The sequence below is a fragment of the Macaca mulatta genome, chromosome 6, assembly GCF_049350105.2.
Source record: "Macaca mulatta isolate MMU2019108-1 chromosome 6, T2T-MMU8v2.0, whole genome shotgun sequence".
Classification (NCBI taxonomy): Eukaryota; Metazoa; Chordata; class Mammalia; order Primates; family Cercopithecidae; genus Macaca; species Macaca mulatta.
This window is the reverse complement of record NC_133411.1, coordinates 43,831,625-43,853,971: the sequence shown is the minus strand read 5'-3', so window position 1 is coordinate 43,853,971 and position 22,347 is coordinate 43,831,625. Positions and strand designations below refer to the sequence as shown.

At 35.0% G+C, this 22,347-nt stretch overlaps 1 protein-coding gene across 7 annotated transcripts in view; it reads right to left on the bottom strand.

The window, feature by feature from the left end:
- The window catches only part of GHR (growth hormone receptor), a 313,850-nt gene that overhangs the window by 4,239 nt on the left and 287,264 nt on the right, over positions 1-22,347 (bottom strand). For all 7 annotated transcript variants that reach the window (XM_015139960.3, XM_028849121.2, XM_078003848.1 and 4 more), the window contains 3 exon segments: positions 17,845-18,023; positions 6,990-7,155; positions 4,848-4,938 (listed from right to left, as the gene is read on the bottom strand). In XM_015139960.3, coding sequence (XP_014995446.1) covers positions 4,848-4,938; positions 6,990-7,155; positions 17,845-18,023 — 436 coding nt within the window.

Sequence of the window (22,347 nt, the reverse complement as noted above, 5' to 3'; positions counted from 1 at the left end):
CCCTTGAAAAAGGGTAGACTTGGGTAGGTTAGCTATATAGTTCATATTAATTATGAAATTATCTAAGATGATCTTATTAAACAGGGTTTTACTAGAGGATTCATTTCAGATGGGACAGACTAAATTTGAACTATCTCTAACTAATCAGTATGGGTTTATATACACAATTCAAGGATGCATTTACATTTTCTGTTGCAAATCTTTAAATTATTTTTCGGTCATAAAAATGAATAAATCATGTATCTATTTTGTACAATTAATAGTGTAATTGGAGTTTATGGTGTTTTTAATTTTTTTTTTAAACTTTTTGAGACAGGATCTTAATTTATCACCCAGGTTGGAGTCCAGTAGTGTAATCATAATTCACTGCAGCCTCAAACTCCTGGGCCAAGCGATATTCCTGCCTCAGCCTCGTAAGTAGCTAAGACTACAGGGTAGGCTAATTTTTATTGTTTCATTTTTTGTAATGGAGTCTTGCTCTAGTCACTGCCCGAGCCGTCTGGAACTCCTGGCCTCAGGGCAATCCTCCCGCCCCATCCTCCCAAAGTGCTGGATTTATATGCTATAAGCCATTGTATCTGGCCTGGAGTTTATTTTTAAAAATCAAATTATAGCACTGAAAAAAGGCTCAGATATTATTCCAAACAATTCATTTAACTTTTAAAAAAACTCCTGACTATTCAGAGATGACACTGTCATGAAGAGGTGGTAACCTGATTTTTGGATATCAGTTGCTATTCCACTCAGTGTGAATGGTCAGTCTAGTCCATTACATAAGGAATACATTCTCTCAATATTTCTACTTGCCATTTTACCTAATCCAAGCAATAAGGGAAATTCCATTTTATAAATTGCATTAAGTAGCCTCTACTACTCAGTGGGGCAAATGTTAAAGCAAATTCTTACTAATGAATTACAGATATAGAAATAAGCAATACAAATTATTAATAATAACTACTCTCATTTTTTAGTGCTTCTGATAAATCAGACGCTGTGGGATATATTTTGCACTAAACTGTGGGTCACTAAATTAAGGTCTGTGGGCCAAATCTGGCCTGTCACCTGTTTGTGTAGATAAAATTTTATGAGAACACAAGCATCTTCATTCATTTCCATATTGTCTATGGCCACTTTCATGCCACAGTGGCAGAGTTGAGTAGTTGTGTCAGATACTGTATGGCTTGAAAAGCATAAAAATGTACTCTGACTCCATGAAATAAGTTTGTGACCCCTGCACTAAACATTTCACTTAATCCTTATGACTCCCAGGGAGGCAGATGATATATATGTGCAAAAACTTGGAAAATTAAGGAACATGTTCAAATCATGCACTGATAGTTGGCACAGTTGGGGCTCAAACCCAGAGAACCTGACTCCAAACCAAAACCCAGGTTCTTTGCGTCATGCTGCTGTTTTGCTGTTTTTTTTTTTTTTCTTCATTCTGCATCTCTAAATCGATATTTCAAATTCTCCAAAACATAAAAAGATGGAACATAACTCTAATTACAGGAAGCAAAGGTTTCCAAATGGCTGATGTTTGACTTTGTGACGTGTGCTTCTCCTTTTTGAATAGGATGATGCATTCAGGCATGTGCTAGTGGTTTTCTAGGGGTTGTAGTGACCTTATGTCACAGTGGCAGACCATAAATCTAAGGGGCCCAAGCAGATCATGCAGATGAATAAAGCAAGCCAGTTGCAAAGTCATTAGAAGGAATGAGGATGGTGGCACATTAAAGAATGTGTGCCAGTCCCAAATAGGACAGCTGGTTGTCTGCTGCAGCATATGCCGCCTTGTTCAGTTTCACTACATCTTTCATTTTTTAAAAGATAATCCCCAAATCTGGATTTTTGTGTGAAAATTCTGTATTTTACAAACACTTTGTAGGAAAATCTTCACTCTAAAATCAAAACTAATTAAAATAAAAGAAAATGTGAATCTGTAGGCTGAATTTGGCTATTGGTTTGGAAGTTCTATTTTGGGCTGATTCAGTTATTTCTTTCCTCAATTGGTAACAGCTCAAAGGCTGGGTGGGTTGTGTGTTAGGAACCAGTATAGCCTGACTTGAAACTCAGTTTGTGATTTTGTATCAGATACAAATAAAATTATAAATTTTGCTAGAGTTGACTCAAGTAACTGGATTAAAGCACGGTGAAGTCGGTTGGATAATGAATTGTGGACTCACAAAATTTCAAAGGCGTGTAGGACCTGAAGCCACTTTACAGCCCTACAGTTCTAAGAAAAATCTCATTCTTTGTAGTATCAATTTAATTGTTGGAACTACATGTTCTGTCCATACTTGCTGACAAATATTTGCTACTATTTCCCACTTTCAGTAGAACAAGCAAATTTAGACAACGATAAGGGTTTTTATTGGGCAAATGAAAAAAAAGTTAATTCTTTCCTACAGAAAATTCAATTTAGTGCAGGAAAATTGGGAGAACAATAAAGATTTCAAATTAATTGTAGAATCTGGTGATTTTGACTAAACATTATAGTTAAGAATTTCATTATTTATAAAAAGCACTCTATTAGAAGTAATATGTTTTCTTGGAAATTCTACTTTTTGAGAGGATAATTGTTTCTTCCTAATATTGTTAGCTAATATAACTAAACAACATAACAAATTGACTTGGCCTTCACAATGGCTAGAAATTCACAACTAATACTAAGAGCTAATTACTTTATATACTTCGTGAGTTTATCTACTGAAGTTATGTATAAATTTCCCCACAAGATAGATAGATTAAAAAACTGAAATTAATCAACAGAATAATTTGGTTCTTTTTTTGTTGGCATTACTTAAATACACAAATTAAAAATCTAAAAATATATTTATTTATTTTCCTGAAACAACAGAAAATTGTATTGTGATTTATGATAGCTGCTTTTTTGGAAAATAGAAATGTTGCCAGAAAGTTAGGTGCAAAATGGAATTCTGCAGAATGAATTTTACTTTCCCATTGGTTTATATTATAAAATTGGACATAAAACTCTACTGAAAATAACCCTTTCTGCATTCAGTTAGACTTTTAGCATGCTTGACACTCGAGAACTCTAGTGTCCCAATAATTCTTCTTCCTAAGAAAATTCTATTTTGAAGTTTACAAATGTTATACTACGTTACAAAACAAATTAAAATACTTTAAAATATATTAACATAGATCTCATTTTGATTTATAGATGCCTTTTGGCTTCAGCTGGAGAACCTATTTTCAATTCTAGGTAAGGAGACCAACTGCCTTGGTTACCTGGAACTGAGGGATTTCCTGGCACACAGGACTTGCATTGCTAAAAACCAGGAGAGCTCTAGGCAACCTGGGAGTGTTAGTCACCTTAGTTCTAGGAGAAGAAGCAAGGTTAACCACTGGGACTTTAAAAATACCTTAAATGGGGCCAGGCGCGGTAGCTCACGCCTGTAATCCCAGCACTTTGGAAGGCTGAGGCGGGCGGATAACCTGATGTCAGGAGTTCAAGGCCAGTCTGACCAACATGGCGAAACTATCTAAAAATACAAAATTAGGTGGGCGTGGTGGCACATCCCTGTAATCCCAGCTACTCGGGAGGCTGAGGCAGGAGAATCGCTTGAACCTGGGAGGTGGAGGTTGCAGTGAGCTGAGATTGGGCTACTGCACTCTCCAGACTCCAGCCTGGGTGACAGAGCAAGACTTCATCTCAAAAAAACAAAACAAAGCAAAACAAAACAAAGAAAAAAACAACAAACAAACAAACAAAACAACCTTAAATGTAGGACACTGGCAATCAGTACCAATCATTTTTCCCATATTTTGTTTAAAAAAATTTCCTGTAGTGTGTAGTGAGTTTCTATCAGGAAGAAAAACGGAATAATATAAATAACATATATCATAGCTCAAGGAAAATTTAAAGATTATATAACCCATACCCTCATATTAACCATAAGAATATGGAGGCCTGGAGAGATTCTGGGACTCAAACAAGGTCAAACAGCAATGACAAAAATGATAACTGGAACTCAAGGCTTTTGATTCCAAGAGAAAGTGGAATGAAATCTCTTTACACTTATAAAGACTTTTAGCTGTGTTTATAAATGCAAGTGAAACACAAAATCATAAATATCCAAATAATTTAAATTAAACCTGAATTAACTTGAAATCATCATCATATGAATTCTAAAAAATGTTTTATTAGACTTAACTATCTACCTGGGTAGTTTGCCACTTAAAATTTTGCCTGTGTATTGAGATCAGGAGTTCAAGACTAGCCTGGCCAACATGGCAAAACCCTGTCTCTACCAAAAACACACAAAAATTAGCCGGGCATAGTGGTGGGTGCCTGTAATCCCAGCTACTCGGGAGGCTGAGGCAGGAGAATCACTTGAACCTGGGGGGCAGCGGCTGCAGTGAGCCAAGATTGCGCCATTACACTCCAGCCTGGGCAACAGAGTGAGACTCCATCTCAAGGAAAAAAAAAATGTCTGTATATAAGGACTGTATCAGACTCAGCCAAAGGCTCAGTGATACTTTGAAGATCTGGAATGAATGGGTAAACTTGTTGAGGACTCGAGGGGAAGAGCTAGCTCTTGGATAAAGAGGTACACATCACGAGGTATGCATAGTCACCAGCCTAAGCCTCTTAATGTCCTGTACAAGTCTCCAGATAGAATCTAAACCTCTAAGTTGTCTATGATAAATACAACAAATTGAGTTTTATATAAATGGTAAATATATAACTGGAGATAAAAGTTTACTAGGTTAACTAAAATTTCCACTCATAATTTGACAAAGAAAATATCAAATAACAAATAGAAACACATATGGAAATCTAAACAACTGGCAAAAAATACCAAAGAATACTACTTCACACCTACCTTTGCTGTTTAGAAAATAAGAATACAAATAGCATCACTGTTAGCCCAAATATTCCAAAGATAATAATTAAGAGCCATGGAAAGTAGAAATCTGAAACACACAATAATATTTCGCTCTCAGAATTACAAATAGTTGAAGCACAGTTTACATTTCCCTTTCCCTTTTCACAAAAAATTCAGTTTGTATTCATCTAATAAAGCCACTGATTTCTCTTGATAACCACTGAAACAGAATGCAATGACTTAGTTTTTTTCTGTTTTATGAACATCTCTGTCCACTTTTCAAATCTCCTCATTAAAAAAACTTCAAAATAAAGAAACAGCATATAGTGCAAAATCAGTGTGTTTTATGAAAACAAACAATCTGCTTTAAGCATATTATGTGTCAAGGGAGTATCATAAAGGTTTCAGCTCTAGGAAAAAAGTGTTGCTTATTAACACACTACCTAAATAATGCCCACTTGGTTTCTTTTCTACTTTTTTTTAAGTGTGGTGATTATCATAGCCTCTAGATTGAAGATTTATCAAAAAGATGAAGGCAGAGTTTTTATTGATAAATCATGACAGAAACTTCTTAGACACAAAGAACATATATTTTACAGCTATAAATATACATATTTATATCAAGAAATTAAATTATTAAAATATAATAAATATATATCATGTATATTATATACATAAAATTGACAGAAAGATCACTATTGAGCTCCCATCTTCAGGTTTTAGTATACTTTGTATGAGACTTGGGGGAACCTGTTTGTAAAACTTCTATTTCATTCCTTAAGATTAAGTACCTGCCAGCTACTTTGCAGTTGGTTCCCAGTATTCTTACCACAGAGACAGAGGCTAACCACTTTTTCATAGAAATGACAGATGAAATTTATCTGAACATTGCCATTGAAAATGTAGGCCTTTATGCTGAAATAGTCTTTTCTTATTTAATAAGTTATTAAAATCCCCTAGGGAGATAATATAAGCATTTTAAAGAATTGGTGGGGGAGAAAAAAATCATTTTTTGTCTTGTAGTATCTCTAATTTCATATCAGTGACATATTCAGGAAAATAACATAAAGTTAGAGTTTCTTTTTTTGTTAGTAACAGAGGAAAAGACATTTTAAAAAATATATGTTAAGTGAATTAAATGCCACTACACTAAGCTTAAGGGTGTACAGCTATCATACTTTTAAGACCAGAATTGCATTATATCAAATAGTTTGGAAACAAGAAGTCAGTTAACTAGAGTTTAGAGAAAATGGTGCTACAGAAATTTTCATTCTAGTGGTATTTAGTATCATGAGATTCTACCTGTATAGTAAATGCAGAAATATAAATTTATTTTCTATGTAGCTTGTGGTTATCTCGTTAACAAACATATAGCCCTGTAAACGTCTGTTTTCAGTGAAGATAGAATAGAGCCAATTCCCATTTGAGAATCATAATACTCTATACTTTCTGCTCATTATTAATCAGTTTTCTTTATTTCTGTATCTAAAAGTTTTAATTCTTTTATTCTAAATTCATAGGTCCCATTTTAAAAAACTTTAATCATTGTTGTGATTCTCCTACATACGGTTTTCAAATGTTCCATGTCTCCTTTGAGTATGACTGCCACCCTACTTATTAGCCTTTCCTCTAGGAAAAAGCCATACCTCCACTTTCTAAAACCTATGCAGCTGCTGTTGACTACCTATGCCGACTCAATATTAGGTTTCCTCTTAGATGCCACATATCTCTCCATCCATATAGAAACATACTTTCTTCCCTAATCATCAGAACAGCTTTTTTTTTTTCCTGATTATAAATTCAAAACAAACTTACTACAGAAAATTTTAGGAACATAAACATATATAAAGAAAAGAATCATCTGAATTGTACCATCTGGAGATTGCCACCGAATTCCTGTCTCTAAACTTCCACCTGTCCCCCGGACATTTCCTGAATGAAAAATTTGGAAACTAAATCTTCCTTCTGCTTTTGCAATGAACAATATCTGTTTCAGATGTTGAGCTCAAGGTCTCTCACCGTGATATCTGATGCTAATATATTTTGATCTGGACAACACACTAACAGTGCAGGGTTGAATCAACTGTTATATTGACAAAAGCCAGGTTAGCTGCTATTTTAATCTTTTATTTCTTTTACCTTCTTCACATGTAAATTGGTTCATCTGAGGAAGTGTTACATAGAGCACCTCACTGAACTCGCCATAATTTCTAGAGTTTCGTCGTTTGGATCTCACACGCACTTCATATTCCTTATCCACTTTCAATGAGTACACTGGAACTGATGTTGACAATATAGGATCCATCTTTCAAGACAAAATATAAATGCATATTGGCTAAAGAATCAACAACTCAATGCAATAAACACTACAGGTATTCCCCCATTTGCATTCAGAATGGATTTTTATAAAGTAGGTAATATTTTAAAATGCATCGTGAGCATTTGCTATTTAAAGGAAGATTAAGGCAAATAATTATGTAAATAATCATTTTTTAAATGGATAATAGTTCACAAATTTAGTTTGGTATAAACCCAAATATATGATAGACTCACTTAAAGAAATGCAGCTACAGCTGTGCATTAGTCTTCCAGATAGTTAATAAGATTAAAGCATATTAGAATTACTCTGAATGGCAGAACTATATGTCTACATATCCGGGATATTACACTTTTGTATGAAGGGAGACATAAGAACAGAAAAACAAACATATTTCCACACCAAAATAAATTGTAGCCATAGCAAGTTGTATATCAGTGTTTGATGGAAATTCTGGGTAGTCATTCACATAATAACAGAATTGGAAAAGGTCCTAGAAAAATCATAATTGCCTTTATTGAACTTCCAAATACTTTTATTAAAAGGAACTACATATCTAATACGCTTGTTCTGGAAGGCTTAAAGCCACCACAAAACAGTTTGCTATTTAAAATTTGCAAAGAAAAGTCACAGGAGTTCTTTGGTAAGAAATATCTAGGTCTCACAACCCTTAAGGTTAGGATATTCCTTTACGTTCTCAGGGAAGGGTAGAGTGAGATTGTTAGACTTTTAACACATATTGCTATCAAAGAGATACTCAACTAGTGATGCTATTTTCCTCCAAGTCAAATACTCAAAGCAGGTATTCAATGTGCTTTTCATATATATATATATTTTTGGTAGAACACCTTGTTGCTGTTTATAGAAAACTTTAAACACTCGGTTTTTCAACAGGATGGATTTTCACATAAATAAAATTCTCATAATTTGTTTTATTAAGTCAGCAGCTGGGCCTTCAGCTTCTAAAACAAGTTTTTCTTTTACCTCAATTAGTTTCTACTCACAAAGTATCTTTTTTCTGCCTCATGTGTATATGACAGGGTTTGTTTATATTTTTTATAGGAACTTCTGAATATATGGGATATTTGCATGCCTAAAATGCTTTTAAGGCAGGACACTGAATACTGAAATTTATTATTTTTTCTTAGGCTTTTTTTTTTTTTTTTTTTTTTAGCCTATGTTTTCATCCTCAAAGCCCTTATTTCTCTGTTACTGTCACCAATACAATTTCTTTAAAGATTTCACTAATAGAATCAAAAAAGGGCCCTCAGTAATTCAAGTTGTGGTCCTCTCTTCATATTCTCTCAACCCTCCACACCAGCCACACCAAACTCAGATTTTGAGTGGCTCCTACTTACATGGCTCCTATCATACCTAACCCTGTCATCCGCTTGTGCAGGGAACTGTTTCTCATCCAAGTCTAAGTGCAAGTATTGAGGACAGCTGATATTCTAAGTCTTTGCTGGTACTTTTCCCCACTCTGCTCTGCCAGATAATATACTTCTTCTATTATTAATTATATTTCATTGTGCAAATTTAGTTATACAAGCTTTCTATGTTACATTGTAAATTCCCCAAGATAACTCATTATTTTTCATTTCCAAAGCCCAGTACAACATCAGGTATACAGTGGGTGCTCAAGATATGGCGCAGATATCATGAATAATTCCATGCTATCCATTAAGTCTTTAAAAAACTGTAAGTTATTGGTTTACTAGATAAATAGCTGTAAACAACTACACGGTCATGCAAAATGTATTTACTAAAAAGGGTGGCTGGGTGCAGTGGCTCATGCCTATAATCCCAGCACTTTGGTAGGCTGAGGTTGGCGAATCACCTGAGGTCAGGAGTTCGAGACCAGTCTGGCCAACATGGTGAAACCCTGTGTCTACTAAAAATACAAAAATTAGTTGTATTAGCTGGGTATGGTGGCTTGTGCCTGGAATCCCAGCTACTCAGGAGTCTGAGGCATGAGAATCACTTGAACTCTGGAGGTGGAGGTTGCAGTGAGCCGAGATTGGGCCACTGTACTCTAACCTGGGGACAGAGCAAAATCCTGTGAAAAAAAAAAAAAAAAAAAAAAAAAGCACACTGCACACTGCTAAGCAAATTCATATTGCCAAATGGTAACATGAATTCCTGATGCAAGCAACACACACTAGGTTTTCCCCCTTTACTTATAAACCTGTTTTCTGCTTATGATGCCTGTGCTCCATAACCAATTATATTGTTTGTTTCTTCAAGAGATAAATTATTATTGATAAGCCCCTGGTCTTTGTCCAAGACCTTTGCAAATTACCAAACTTATAAAATATCGTAAATAAAAGTTATAAAGAAAAAGTTAACTGATCCCTTTGGTCTACCTAATGAGATTTACCAGAGGTGCCACAAAAAGTGCAGCAAAGTCATGTTGGGATACAGCCCTGAACAGTTGATTAACAAAGTTACACGCTCACAAGTACCTGGTGCAGGGTGGGAGTTTCAAAGTGGTGGCTCAGTGAGATGTAACTATATACCATGGGCTTTTAGGGATGCCATGATGGTAATTGAATCGATGAATGCTATCATACTGATTAATATCTTTGTTTTTTTCTAGGTTGTTTAACTTTTTTGTTTCAGGACTCCTTTACACTCTTAAACATTTGAGAATCCTAAAGATTTTGGTTTAGTTGGGTTATACCTATCACTATTTACCGTATTAGAAATTGAAATGGAAAAATTTTTAAATCCTAATTTTTAAAATGAAAATAATAAATTGATTTTGTTAAAATAATACATTTTCATAAAAATTATTGTGCTTTCCCAAACAATAAAAAATAGAGTGAGAAGAGTGACATTGTTTTACATTTTTGCAAATTTATTTAATGTCAGACTTGAAGATGACTGTATTTTTATAACTGCTTCTAAATTAAATCTATTAGAATGTGCTATTTTGGTTGATGTAAATGAATAAAACCTGGCCTCACACAGATAAATAATGAGGAAAAGGAGGAATATTTTAATAAACTTTTCACATAATTGTGAACATTTCTGTTTAACAACAAACTAAACTCAAATGATAGTTTCTTAAAGGTTAGTGGAAATATGAAACCTGAAACTCTACCAATGAACTTTTTGTACTTTGTTATATTTAAATTAACCATTCATCACCAACAGACTTATCTTACAAGAACTGCTAAAGGGGGTTCTTTAGCTGAAAGAAAAGGAGGCTAATTATAACATAAAAACATATGAAAGTATAAAACTCACTGGTAAAAGTAAGCACACAGTCCAATTTAGAGTAGTCTAATATTTTCATGGTAGTATGTAAATCACTTTTATTTTAGAATAAATGTTAAAAGATAAAATTATTAAAAATAACACTAGGTATAATAATTTGTTAAGAAATATGCCATATAAAAAGATGTAAGTGTGACATTGAAAATTTAAAATATGTGTGTGTGTGGGAGCGTATGTGGAATAAAAGTGTAGAGTTTTTTATGCAAGAAAGTTAAATTGTTATCAGATTAAAATAGCCCGTTATAGCCACATGCACACACAGAAACCTAGGAATACATTTAACAAAGGAGTTGAAGTATCTTTATAAGTAGAACTATAAAACACTGATGAAAGAAAATGACAGCTAATGCAAATGGAAAAACATTTCATGCTTATGGATTAGAAGAATCAATATCATTAATATGACTATACTGCCCAAGCCAATCTACACATTCAATGCGATACCTATCAAATTATCAATGCAATTTTTCACAGAATTAGAAAAAACAATTGTAAAATTCATATGGAAGCAAAAAACAGCTCAAACAGTCAAAGCAATCCTAACTAAAAAGAATAAACCCAGAGGCATCACATTACCTGACTTCAAATTATACTATAAGGCTACAGGAACCAAAACAGTATGGTACTGGTTAATAAAGAAGACAGATAGATCAATGGAACAGAATAGAGAACCCCAAAATAAAGTGTCATACCTACAACCAACTAATATTTGACAAAGTTGACAAAAACAAGAAATTAGGAAAACACTGTTTAATAAATGGTGCTGGGTAACTGGCTAGTTATATGCAGAAAATTGAAACTGGACCCCTTCCTTTCAACACGCACAAAAATCAGCTCAAGATGGATTAAAGGTTTAAATACAAAACCCCAAACTATAAAAACCCTAGAAGAAAACCTAGGAAATACCATTCCAGACATAGGCCATAGCAAAGACTTCATGACAAAGATGCCAAAAACAATTGCAACAAAAACAAAAATTGACAAATGGGATCTAATTAAACTAAAGAGCTTCTGCACAGCAAAAGAAACAACTGAAAAAACAATCTATAGAATGGCTGAAAATATTTGCAAACTATACATCTGACAAAGGTCTAATATCCAGAATCTATAAAGAACTTAAATAAATCAACAAGCCAAAAAAAAAAAGTCTCATTAAAAAGTGGACAAAAGCCATAAACAAACACTTTTCAAAAGAACACAAACATGGGCCAACAAATGTATGAAAAAAATGCTCAACATTACTAATAATTAGAGAGAGGCATATCAAAACCATAATGAGATACTACATCACAGCAGTCAGAATGGCTATTCTCAAAAAGTCAAAAAATAACAGATGTTGGTGAGGTTGCAGAGAAAGGGAACACTTATACCCTGCTGGTAATAATGTAAATTAGTTCAGCCATTGTGGCAAGCAGTTTAGCAACCTCTCAAACAACTTAAAACAGAACTGTCATTTGACCCAGCAATCCTATTATTGGGTATAAACCCGAAGGAATATAAACCATTCTACCCTAAAGACACATGCATGTGTATGTTCATCATAGCACTATTCACAATAGCAAAGACGTGGAATAAAGAAAATGGTAGACTGGATAAAGGAAATATGGTATATGTACACCATGGAATACTACTCAGGCATAAAAAAGAACAAGATCATGTCCTCTGCAGTCACATGGATGGAGCTGGAGGCCATTATGCTAAGCACACTAATACATGAACAGAAAAACAAATACCACATATTCTCACTTATTAGTAGGAGCTAAACATTGAGAACACATGGACATGAAGAAGGAAACCATAGATACCAGGGTCTACTGGAGGGTAGAGGGTGGAAGGAAGGTGAAGATAAAAAAGCTGCCTTCTGGGTACTATGCTTATTACCTGGGTGATGAAATAATCTGTATGGTAAACCCCTGTGACATGTAATTTACCTATATAACATACCTGCACATGTAACTCTGAACCTAAAATAATAGTTAAAAAATAAAACAAAAAATATCTTGAGACAAAAATGGAAACAACATACCAAACCTTAAGGGATGCAGCAAAAGTAGTTCGAAGAGCAATGGAATTTCATCGCAATAAATGCCTCCATCAGAAAACAAAGAAAGATCTCAAATTAATAACCTAACATTTTACCTGAAGAAACGAGAAAAAGAATAAACTAAGCATAAAGTTCATAGAAGGAAGGAAATAATAAAGATCAGAACAGAAATAAATGAAACAGGGAGTAGAAAATATTGAGATGGTTCCATGGTTTTGTTCTTGGTTCTAGTAATGTGATTATTACGTTTATGTATTTGTGTGTAATGAGCCATCCTTGCATCCCTGGGATAAATCCTACTTGATCATGGAGAATGATCTTTTTAATGTGCTTTTGAGTTAGCACATTAAAACAGTAGAAAAGATTAACGAAACAAGTTTTTCTGAAAAGATAAAATCAACCAATCTTTAGCTAGACTAAATCATAAAAAAAAAAAAGAAGGCTCAAACTAAAAACAAAATCAGAAATGAAGGAGGAGACATTACAACCAATACCATAGAAATACAAATGTTCATAAGACACCATTCTGAAAAATTATATGCATGAGAAATGAATAAATTCCTACACACAACAACCGACTAAAATTTTCTTGAAGAAATAGAAAATCTAAATAAACCAATAATAAGTAAAGAGATTGAATCAGTAGTAAAATGTCTGTCATCAAAGACAAGCCCAGGACCTGACAGCTTCACTGGAAGCTTCACTGGAACACCAATCTTTCTTAAACTTTTCCAAAAAATGGAAGAAAAGGGGATACTTTCAAACTATTTCTTGATGCTAGCATTACCCTAATACCAAAACCATGAAAGGACACTACAAGAAAAGAAAATTATGGGCTAATATCTCTGATAAATACAGATGTAAAAATCTTAAACAAAATGCCAGGAAACTAACTCAAAAGCACATTAAAAGGACCATTCTCCATGATCAAGTAGGATTTATCCCAGGGATGCAAGGATGATTCATCACACACAAATACATAAACATAATACATCACATTACTAGAACCAAGAACAAAACCATGGAACCATCTCAGTAGATACAGAAGAAGCACTTGTCAAAATTCAATATCCTTTCATGATAAAAACCCTTAACAATTAGATATAGAAGGAATGTATTTCAACACAATAAAGGCCATGTATAACAAACTCACATCAGAATAAACAGTGAAATGTGGAAAGCTTTTCTTCTAAGACAAGGAACAAGACAAAGATGCCTACTCTTGCCACTTCTATTCAGTGTAACTCCTCTATTCTACTCTACTCTACTCAATTCAAAATCCTATTCAGAGCAATTAAGCAAGAGAGAGAAATAAAAGGCATCCAAAATTGGAAAGGAAAAAATTAAATTGTCCTTGCTTACAGATGACATGATTTTATATATAGAAAACCCTAAAGACTTCAACAAAAAATTGCTAGAACAGATAAACAAATTCAGTAAAGCTGCAGGATACAAAGTCAACATATAAAAATCAGTAATATTTCTATACACTAATAAGGAACAATCTGAGAAAGAAATAAAAAAATCCCATTCACAACAGCTATAAAAATAAAAATAAAATAAAATACCCAGAAATAAATTTAAACAAGGAGGTGAAAGATCTGTACACTGTAAACTGTAAAACATGAAGACAACACAAATAAATGAACAGATAGCCCATGTTCATGGATTAGAAGAACTAATATTGTTCAAATGTTCCTACTACCTAAAGCGATCTACAGACTCAATGCAATCCTTATCAAAATTCCTATGTCATTTTTCACAGAAATAGAAAAAGCAATTCTAAAATTTGTCTGCAACCACAATAGACTATGAATAGCCAAAGCAATCTTGAACAAAAAGAAAAAGGTTGAAATCATCACTCTACCAACCTCAAAACATAATACAAAGCTATAGTAATCAAAACAGCATGGTACTGGCATTAACATTACATAAACCAATGTAAAAGAATAAAGTGGTCAGAAATAAATCCACACATTCATAGTAAATTGATTTATCACAAAGGTGCTCAGAATATACAGTAAGGGAAGGATTCTGTCTTTAAATGTTGTTGGGAAAATTGGACATCCACATGCAGAAGAATGAAATCATACCCTTATTTTATATCATATACAAAAATGAACTCAAAATTGATTAAAGACTTAAATGTAAAACCTGAAACTGTACAACTATTGGAAGAAAATATAGAGTAAAAGCTCCATGACATTGGTTTGGGCAATGATTTTTTGGATATGACTCCATTGGGCAAGGCAACAAAAGTGGAAATAGATAAATGGGATTACATGAAACTAAAAGGCTTCTGCACTGCCAAGGAAACAATCAACAGAGTGAAGAGACATTTTATGGAATGGGAGACAATATTTGAATACATCTGATAAGCGTTTAATATCTGAAATATATAAGGAACTAAACCAATTCAATAGCAAGAAAATAAATAACCCAATTAAAAAACAGGCAAAAGACCTGAATATAATTTTTTAAAAAGAAGATATAGAAATGGCCAACAGGTATATGAAAAATGCTTGACATCTTTAATCATCAGGGAAATGTAAATTTAAACCACAATGAGCTATCAGCTCACAGAAGGCATAGAGTGCACAAAGATGTTAGGATGGCTATTTTCAAAAAAAGAAGAGATAACAAGTGTTGGTGAGAATGTGGACAAAAGGGAACCCTTGCACACTATTGGTGGGAGTGTAAATTAGTATACCCTCTATGAAAAATAATATGAAGCTTCCTCAAAAGATTAAAAATAGAACTACCACGTGATCCATTATATTATTCCACTACTAAGTATATATCCAAGGAAAATGAAATCAGTATGTTGAAGAAATATCTGGGCTCCCATGTTCATTACTTATAACAGCCAAGAAATAGAATCAACCTATGTTCCATTAATGGATAAGTTGATAAAGAAAATGTGGTGTATATATATACAATGGAATGCTATCAGCCTTAAAAAAAGAAGGATATCCTGTCGCTTGTGACAACGTGGATGAACCTGGAGGATATTATATTAAGAAAAATGATACAGAGACAGAAAAATAAATACCACATAATCTCACTTATATGCAGAATCTAAAAAAGTTGAACTCAGAAGTAGAGAGTTGAATGGTGGTTATCAGGGGTTGTGGGTAGGGTGGAGAGTTGAGGAGATATTGACGAAAGAACTAAAATTTTCAGTTAGTAGGAACGAGTTTAAGAAATCTATTGTACAAAATAATGACTATAGTTAATGCCTATGTATTGTATTTTGAAAATCTCTAAGTGAGTAGATTTTCAGTGTTCTCAATACACACAAAAAATGGTGTGTGTGGTAATGCATGTTACTTACTGTGATAGAACCATTCTACAATGTATCCATATTTCAAAAAAAGTTGTACACAATAAATATACAAAAAATTTTTTGATCATTAAAAAAATTCACCATTCTATCTAGTACTTTTAATGGATCATTTCCCCATGCATGATTTAATTACATAATATATTAGTCATTTGGAAAATATTGGTTCACTGACTTGTAGATTTTTCTAAATTTCATACATTTTATTACACAATACAACTAAAAAATCACTTTCATTAATATCACCATGAATCTCTTCAAGAAAAGTCTTCAAATATTAAAACACTATCAAGCTCACGGTTGGAGACACAAATTTTCCAAAAAGGCAAAATGAATTGCTTTGAAAAGTCAAATTTTTTCCATGGCAAAAAATACAGTCAGTTGTTTTTCTTGAAGCGACAAGCTCACCTCATTCTTTTTTGAGAAATGTTTGCCAATTCAAATATGAATAACCATCTGCCAGTTTATCAGTTGTCTTCCAAGTAAAACTGGTGCTCCAAGCAATAAAAGCAACTAGTTCAGCTGGCAGCTCAGTCATTTAAGCGCTTTTCTTCAAGACAAATACAATACCTCAGTATGCAGCAGACATGCTTAATGTGTAATTCCCATATGTCACACAGAATATTAATAAGCTATGTACTCAAAGGTTGAGGTTTAGCAAAATTAACAATTTTTACAGCTTCATCAAGAACATCATACATGAAACTAGCTTTTTCCCCCTTCTTTACTGTCAGTGCATGATGATGAAGAATATAATGACTATTAGTAAAATTTGATCCTACTGCCTTGCTTCATGCTAAGGTGCCAGCAGTGTTTCCAGCATTGCTTTTGTGCCATTAAATTAAATTTCAGCATAGTGAATAAAATAACATTTTAGTGTATTGTGAAAATAGTACTGAACTCTCTGAAAGGGTCTCAGGGACCCTCAGGGGTCTGTGGTTCCCACTTTGAGAACCGCCACCTCAGGTATTTAGCACAGTGCCTTCTGCATAGTAGTTATTTCAGTACCTGTTGCTGAATAATGTTTGATTGTAGCTTGGATGTAGACAGTCTTGTTTGACTTAGCATCTAACCAGGACTTTTATTTGTACCAAGTTACAGAACAGATATCTACATTAAAATGATTCAGAAAATAGAGCCCCAAAGTCCAGTATTGCAACTACTCAAAGTATCTCCAAACTTAACTTCCCTCTAATGACAAAATTGGCATCTTTTTCAGTGGTTCACTGAATGTCCTGGTGTCTCAAAATTCTGGGAGTGATCTGTGCCAGGCTGCTGGGCATCACCTGATGAGTGGCCAGAAACTGCTTGGTTTGGCTGTGCCTGTGGCTGTGGTTAGACAGATTTAGAATTAGTTATATTGGGAGCAGCATGATACTCCTGTTTTTCCTCTTGTTATGTGCCATGTGAATTTTATCGAAGTGCTGAGTTCCATATGCTTGGTAAGGAAGAGAGGGATTCAGAGGTTAACCAGTACCATGCTCTCTAATTGCCTACGTGAGAATCTCAGCTTGATTCTTCTCTGAGGTATGTAACAAAACATCCTTCTGAAACCTCTAAGAGACAAATTCCCTTCCTCTGTTTCCTGTAAACACGTATGAATTTGTTTTAATGGGAGTCTTTTGAGTAGCAGCAACTGAAATCATGGGAAAATATTTGGCCATAGTCACTGTTGACTTTGATCACAAACTTTTCCATTTTTATCCACATCCCCAAAGACAGATAAGTGGCCAGTCTATAATTTTACTCTAAAGTTAAACTGGACCTCAAGAATGAATGGAGAAATAGTTTTCCTTTCCTTCCACAGGCCTCCATATATACATAAGCATCTCCTGTCTTAACAGAATTTCAAGATATTTTACCGATTAAATCATGTTTTCTCAAATAAGAAATTATGGCGCATACAGCATGAACATGTGGTATTAGGTCAAAAGAAAGTCTAATGATAAATGAGAGAGAGGTTGATGAAATAGAAAGAAAAGTCAAAGTGTAAGGTGTAGTGACATCTTACCATTTTCCATTTAGTTTCATTTACTTCTTTGTATTGAAGTTCATACTCCAGAACCATCCATCCTTTCTGAATATCTGCATTGGGTGGTGCTTCCCATCTCACTTGAATATCTGCATGAATCCCAGTTAAACTGACGTTCAGTAAAGTCCAGTTGAGGGCAATGGGTGGATCTGGTTGCACTGTGCAATTCAACAGAGCATTAGTACACAGACAGACACAATTTATTATTAATGGAAGGCATTCTTCTCAGAAGACCAAATTACTTTCTATATTTTTGATCGTTCATACTCTTATTTCTTCCAATATTTTTCTTATTATAACTTTCACTTTATAAGAGAGTAACTTTTTTCAACGCAAAAGTGACTTGTTTTTAACTTTTAAATAAGCCCTTACAAAAATTCCTTTGGGAGCAAAAAATCTGCCAAAAAGTATTTTCAAGATCTGCCATGTTTTATATTTCTTTTTGCTCTGATATCATAAATGCATCCGGATTTTGGCAAATGAATTCATTTTCGCTTGAAACTGAAAAAACAGAGTCAGAAAAACCTACGGAATTGAGACATGGGGCTGCTGTGGGACTAGGGGTAGAGAAATCTTTTTTCTTGCAACTATGTATGGCCTGGGGGCAGATACCTCATTTATCTCATTTCTGTGTTGTTCCCCGAAAGGCTCATCTTTGCCTCACTAATCCGTATTCTGTCAGCTGTACTTTCAAGATATAACAGAATCCAACCATGTCTCACCGCTTGCACCACTATAACCTGGTCCTAGCCATTATCCTTTTTCACTCTTCTTCAATCTTCTCATACAATCTTCCTGCACACGCTGCTAACGCTCCCTAGCTTTGTGGTCTTCCTAGCCACATGTGATGTTTTCTTCTGACATAAGAAGGAAGAAGGCATTATGCTAGTCTCATAAGTGGTGACGATTCAGTGTTTTCTGTCTTTTTCTTAACTGTCACATGAACAACTTGAAACACTGTTTTCCTCAGGTTCTATTGATATACTCTACAGTCCCAGGAAAATTTGTTGCATTCTGCTTATTAGGACCTCAAAGACCACAATTTCTCAAAGGCTGATGAAGAAAAATATGGATTTCAAAGCCAGGAACTATGTCTAAATTTATATTCTAGATGGTTCCCGGTAAATTATTGCTAGTTTTTCTGTCATATACAGAAGGCCACCTAGAGTGTTGCAAAGTGTGCATCCCTAGGGTTGACTGGAGATAACTCTACAGATACACACAGTGAGGAGCTCTTACTGTCAAATCTGGTGGCCAAAGAGGGAAGCTCTTGTGTGCACCCACGTGAAAACAGGCTTTATGGTGGAGGAGCATGCTGTTGCCCTCTGGGGTCGACACCACCTTTTTAAAAACAGGGAGAGTCAAAATTTGATGAATCATGACTACATTTTGAAAATTAAATTGGAAGGATATGCAAAATGGCCAAACTACATATGCCGATACAATGGCAGTAATTCCTCAACTTTCTGGATTTGTTGGAGATTCAGGAATCCTGATAATCAAAGCTCAACCCTTTAAAGTGACCAAACTATAAAACTGGTTTTAATGGAAGATTTTTTTATAACTTATTACTTACACTACATTTGAAAAATAGAGGATATGAGACAAGGTCCTTTTGGAAAAGGCTTGGTATCACCATTACAGGCATAATAATGACCTCTCCTTTACCTCTACACATACATCTACATGCTGTATTGACTATTCCTGTGAGATATTTTAAAAATATCTGAAACTTAGTATATCCCCAAACAAACCTTTGCTCTTCCTCTCCAAAACCTGCTCTCCTTTCCTCTTTCCCATCTCTGTTAATGAGGACTCAATTCCTCTAGTTGCTCAGGATAAAAACAATGAACTCGTCCTTGGCTCATTTTTGCCTCACTAATCCATATTCCATCAGCTGTACTTTCAAGATATAACAGAATCCAACCATGTCTCACTGCCTGCACCACTATAACCTGGTCCTAGCCATTATCCTTTTTCATTCTTCTTGCTGCATTTGTCTCCCCACTGTACTCCTTTGGTCTTTGTCCCCCTCCAGTCTATTCTCCATGCAATCGTCAAGTGAAATGACGCAGTGATTATCCTAACACATTAGATCACATCACTCATCATCTAAAACCCTCCAAAGGCTTCCTACCTCACTCCAAGTGAAAGCCAAAGTCATTACAATGGTTGGGTAGATTTGACTGTCTTGTCTGTGGCATTTGGTCTCATACCAGTCTCCTCGCTCACTCTGTGCCCACCCCACCGCCTGCCTGCTGTTCATTGAGTGAGGAAAAGCATGCTTCTACTTTGAGATCTTTCCTCTGGCTGTGCCCCTTTGCTGAAATGCCCTTCCCTGAGACACACACATTATTATCCTCTCTAATCCTTCTTTATTCAAATGCCACTGACTCAGGGATGCCAATCCTGAAAACTCAACACTGCAACCTCTTCAACACTCCTATTCTCCTTTTCTATATTTCTCCATAGCATTGTCACTTTCCACCCTCGCTGGGATTAGATCCCACCAGGGAAGACAGTTTCTATCCCCAGTATGGAGAACACTGACTGGCCTGAGAAAAGAACACAATAAATATTTGCTGAATGAATTGAATGAATGACAAATGTCTAACTAATACAGTACTTTAAATCCAAAGAACAGCCCTGTGAGGTAGTACCATACATACATATTTTATGAGGAAGCTGAGGCTTATAATGATTGACAACTTTCTCAAGATCTATTAGGGTTACCTTAGTTCTTTGTTTTCTTTCACTCTCAGCACCTTCTCCCACAACTATTGTGCTAGTTGTAGCTGCCTGTCATAATATTTTACCTTGATGATCTCAGTCTTCTAACCTCTTCTACCTTTAGTCTGTCCCACTCCAATCTATGTTTCACATTGCAATAAGATTAATTTCTCTGAGGCATTGATAATGAGACAAGTGGTACCGCAAAGCCTCAAGAGTAAAAGCATGGAGGCTGGAGGTTCAAATCCCAGCTCTACCTACTAGCTGTTTTACTTGAACTAGTCCTTTAAATGCCCTGCGCCTCGGTTTCATTATCTGTAAAGTGCGATTGCAAAAGATGGTTTTTATACCTGACACGTGGTAAGTCTTTTGTGACTGTTAGCTATTACTATTCTCAAGTCATTTCCCTATTTAAACATCCTCAAAGGTACCTTGTGACAGTTAAACTCCAAATTCCTTTTTGGGGCACGAACAACTACTGATGATTTCTCCAGCTGACTAGGAGGGCTTTCTAACTGCTCCTGAGTCCCTGAACATGTGCTATTTGTTACTGCTGGAACTTAGTAGTTACTGAAAGGCAAGTCCACTGCAGTACCTGGCAACACTCACTCATGCTTTTGACCACTGTGGGTAGCCACTTTTTAAAAAATAGGGAGAGTCCAATTCCAGTTCAGAGGTAACTAAACTGTCACCATCTCTGTGCAGCCCTTCCTCATCCCTCAGGCCTGTCAATCATTCACACATTTGGCCACCACCTTTGCAGCTGTGCATTCCACATATTTCCAGGCTAAAACCTCTCACACTGCACTGCAATTATCTGTGAACATGCCTGACTCCCTTCTTCGACTGTATCGTACTTATTCTATAACCACCACCACCACCAGAACAGTGCCTGGCACATGACAGGTGTTCAGTGAAAGTCAGCCAGGTAAATGAGTAGGACTGGTCATATGCTATTGGCAGAGAACAGAGTTAGAACATGGGTTTTAACCCAGTATTCTTGCTACTATCCCATTCTGCTATCCCATTTAGTTTCAGCTCAACAGCTATACCACTGATGTTAAGGACACATACTAAATTGTCTTTGCAAAGCAATTGGGTTATCTTTACTGCTTGATACAGGTCTCTTAATCTTCTCCCTTAAAGTCAGCCTATTAGATTTTATTTGTTTCCATCTGTAACTTCTAACCACATACTCCTATCTCTTCCAGTCAGCTTATGCCTAGAAAACCACATAAAAGAACAACACATTTGGGAGAAGCAATGAGGAATTCCTATAAGCAACAAATTAGCTTTTGTGGATAGATTTTGAGGCACCAATTTCAGCTACTCAATGTCCTTCTTTGATTCTTTCTATTTTGCTGTTTATACTATTAAGGTATAAACATGAATATTCTAATTATAGTTGTTTGTTTTATTTGTTTTGTTTCCACCTTGTGTCCATATGATGGGCAAAGGATCCTCTCTTTGGATCTTTCACTTAGTTCACTGAGCTAACTGTCTCCAGTATTTGTTCTGAGATCTTATAAACATGTCTTTAAAGTGACTGTGGCTGTTTTGTAAATGTAAAATTCCAGAATGATTATGCTTTGTGATAAAGAAAATCTAGGCTTTGATTATAGCAATGGTAGAGGTCAAAGGCCAACGTATTTCAGTGAATCTGAATATAAGCATCCTATCAAATAATTAGGAAGTAAGAAATCCTAAGAATATATTAAGTTTACCCTTTGCAATAGAACATAAGAACACAAC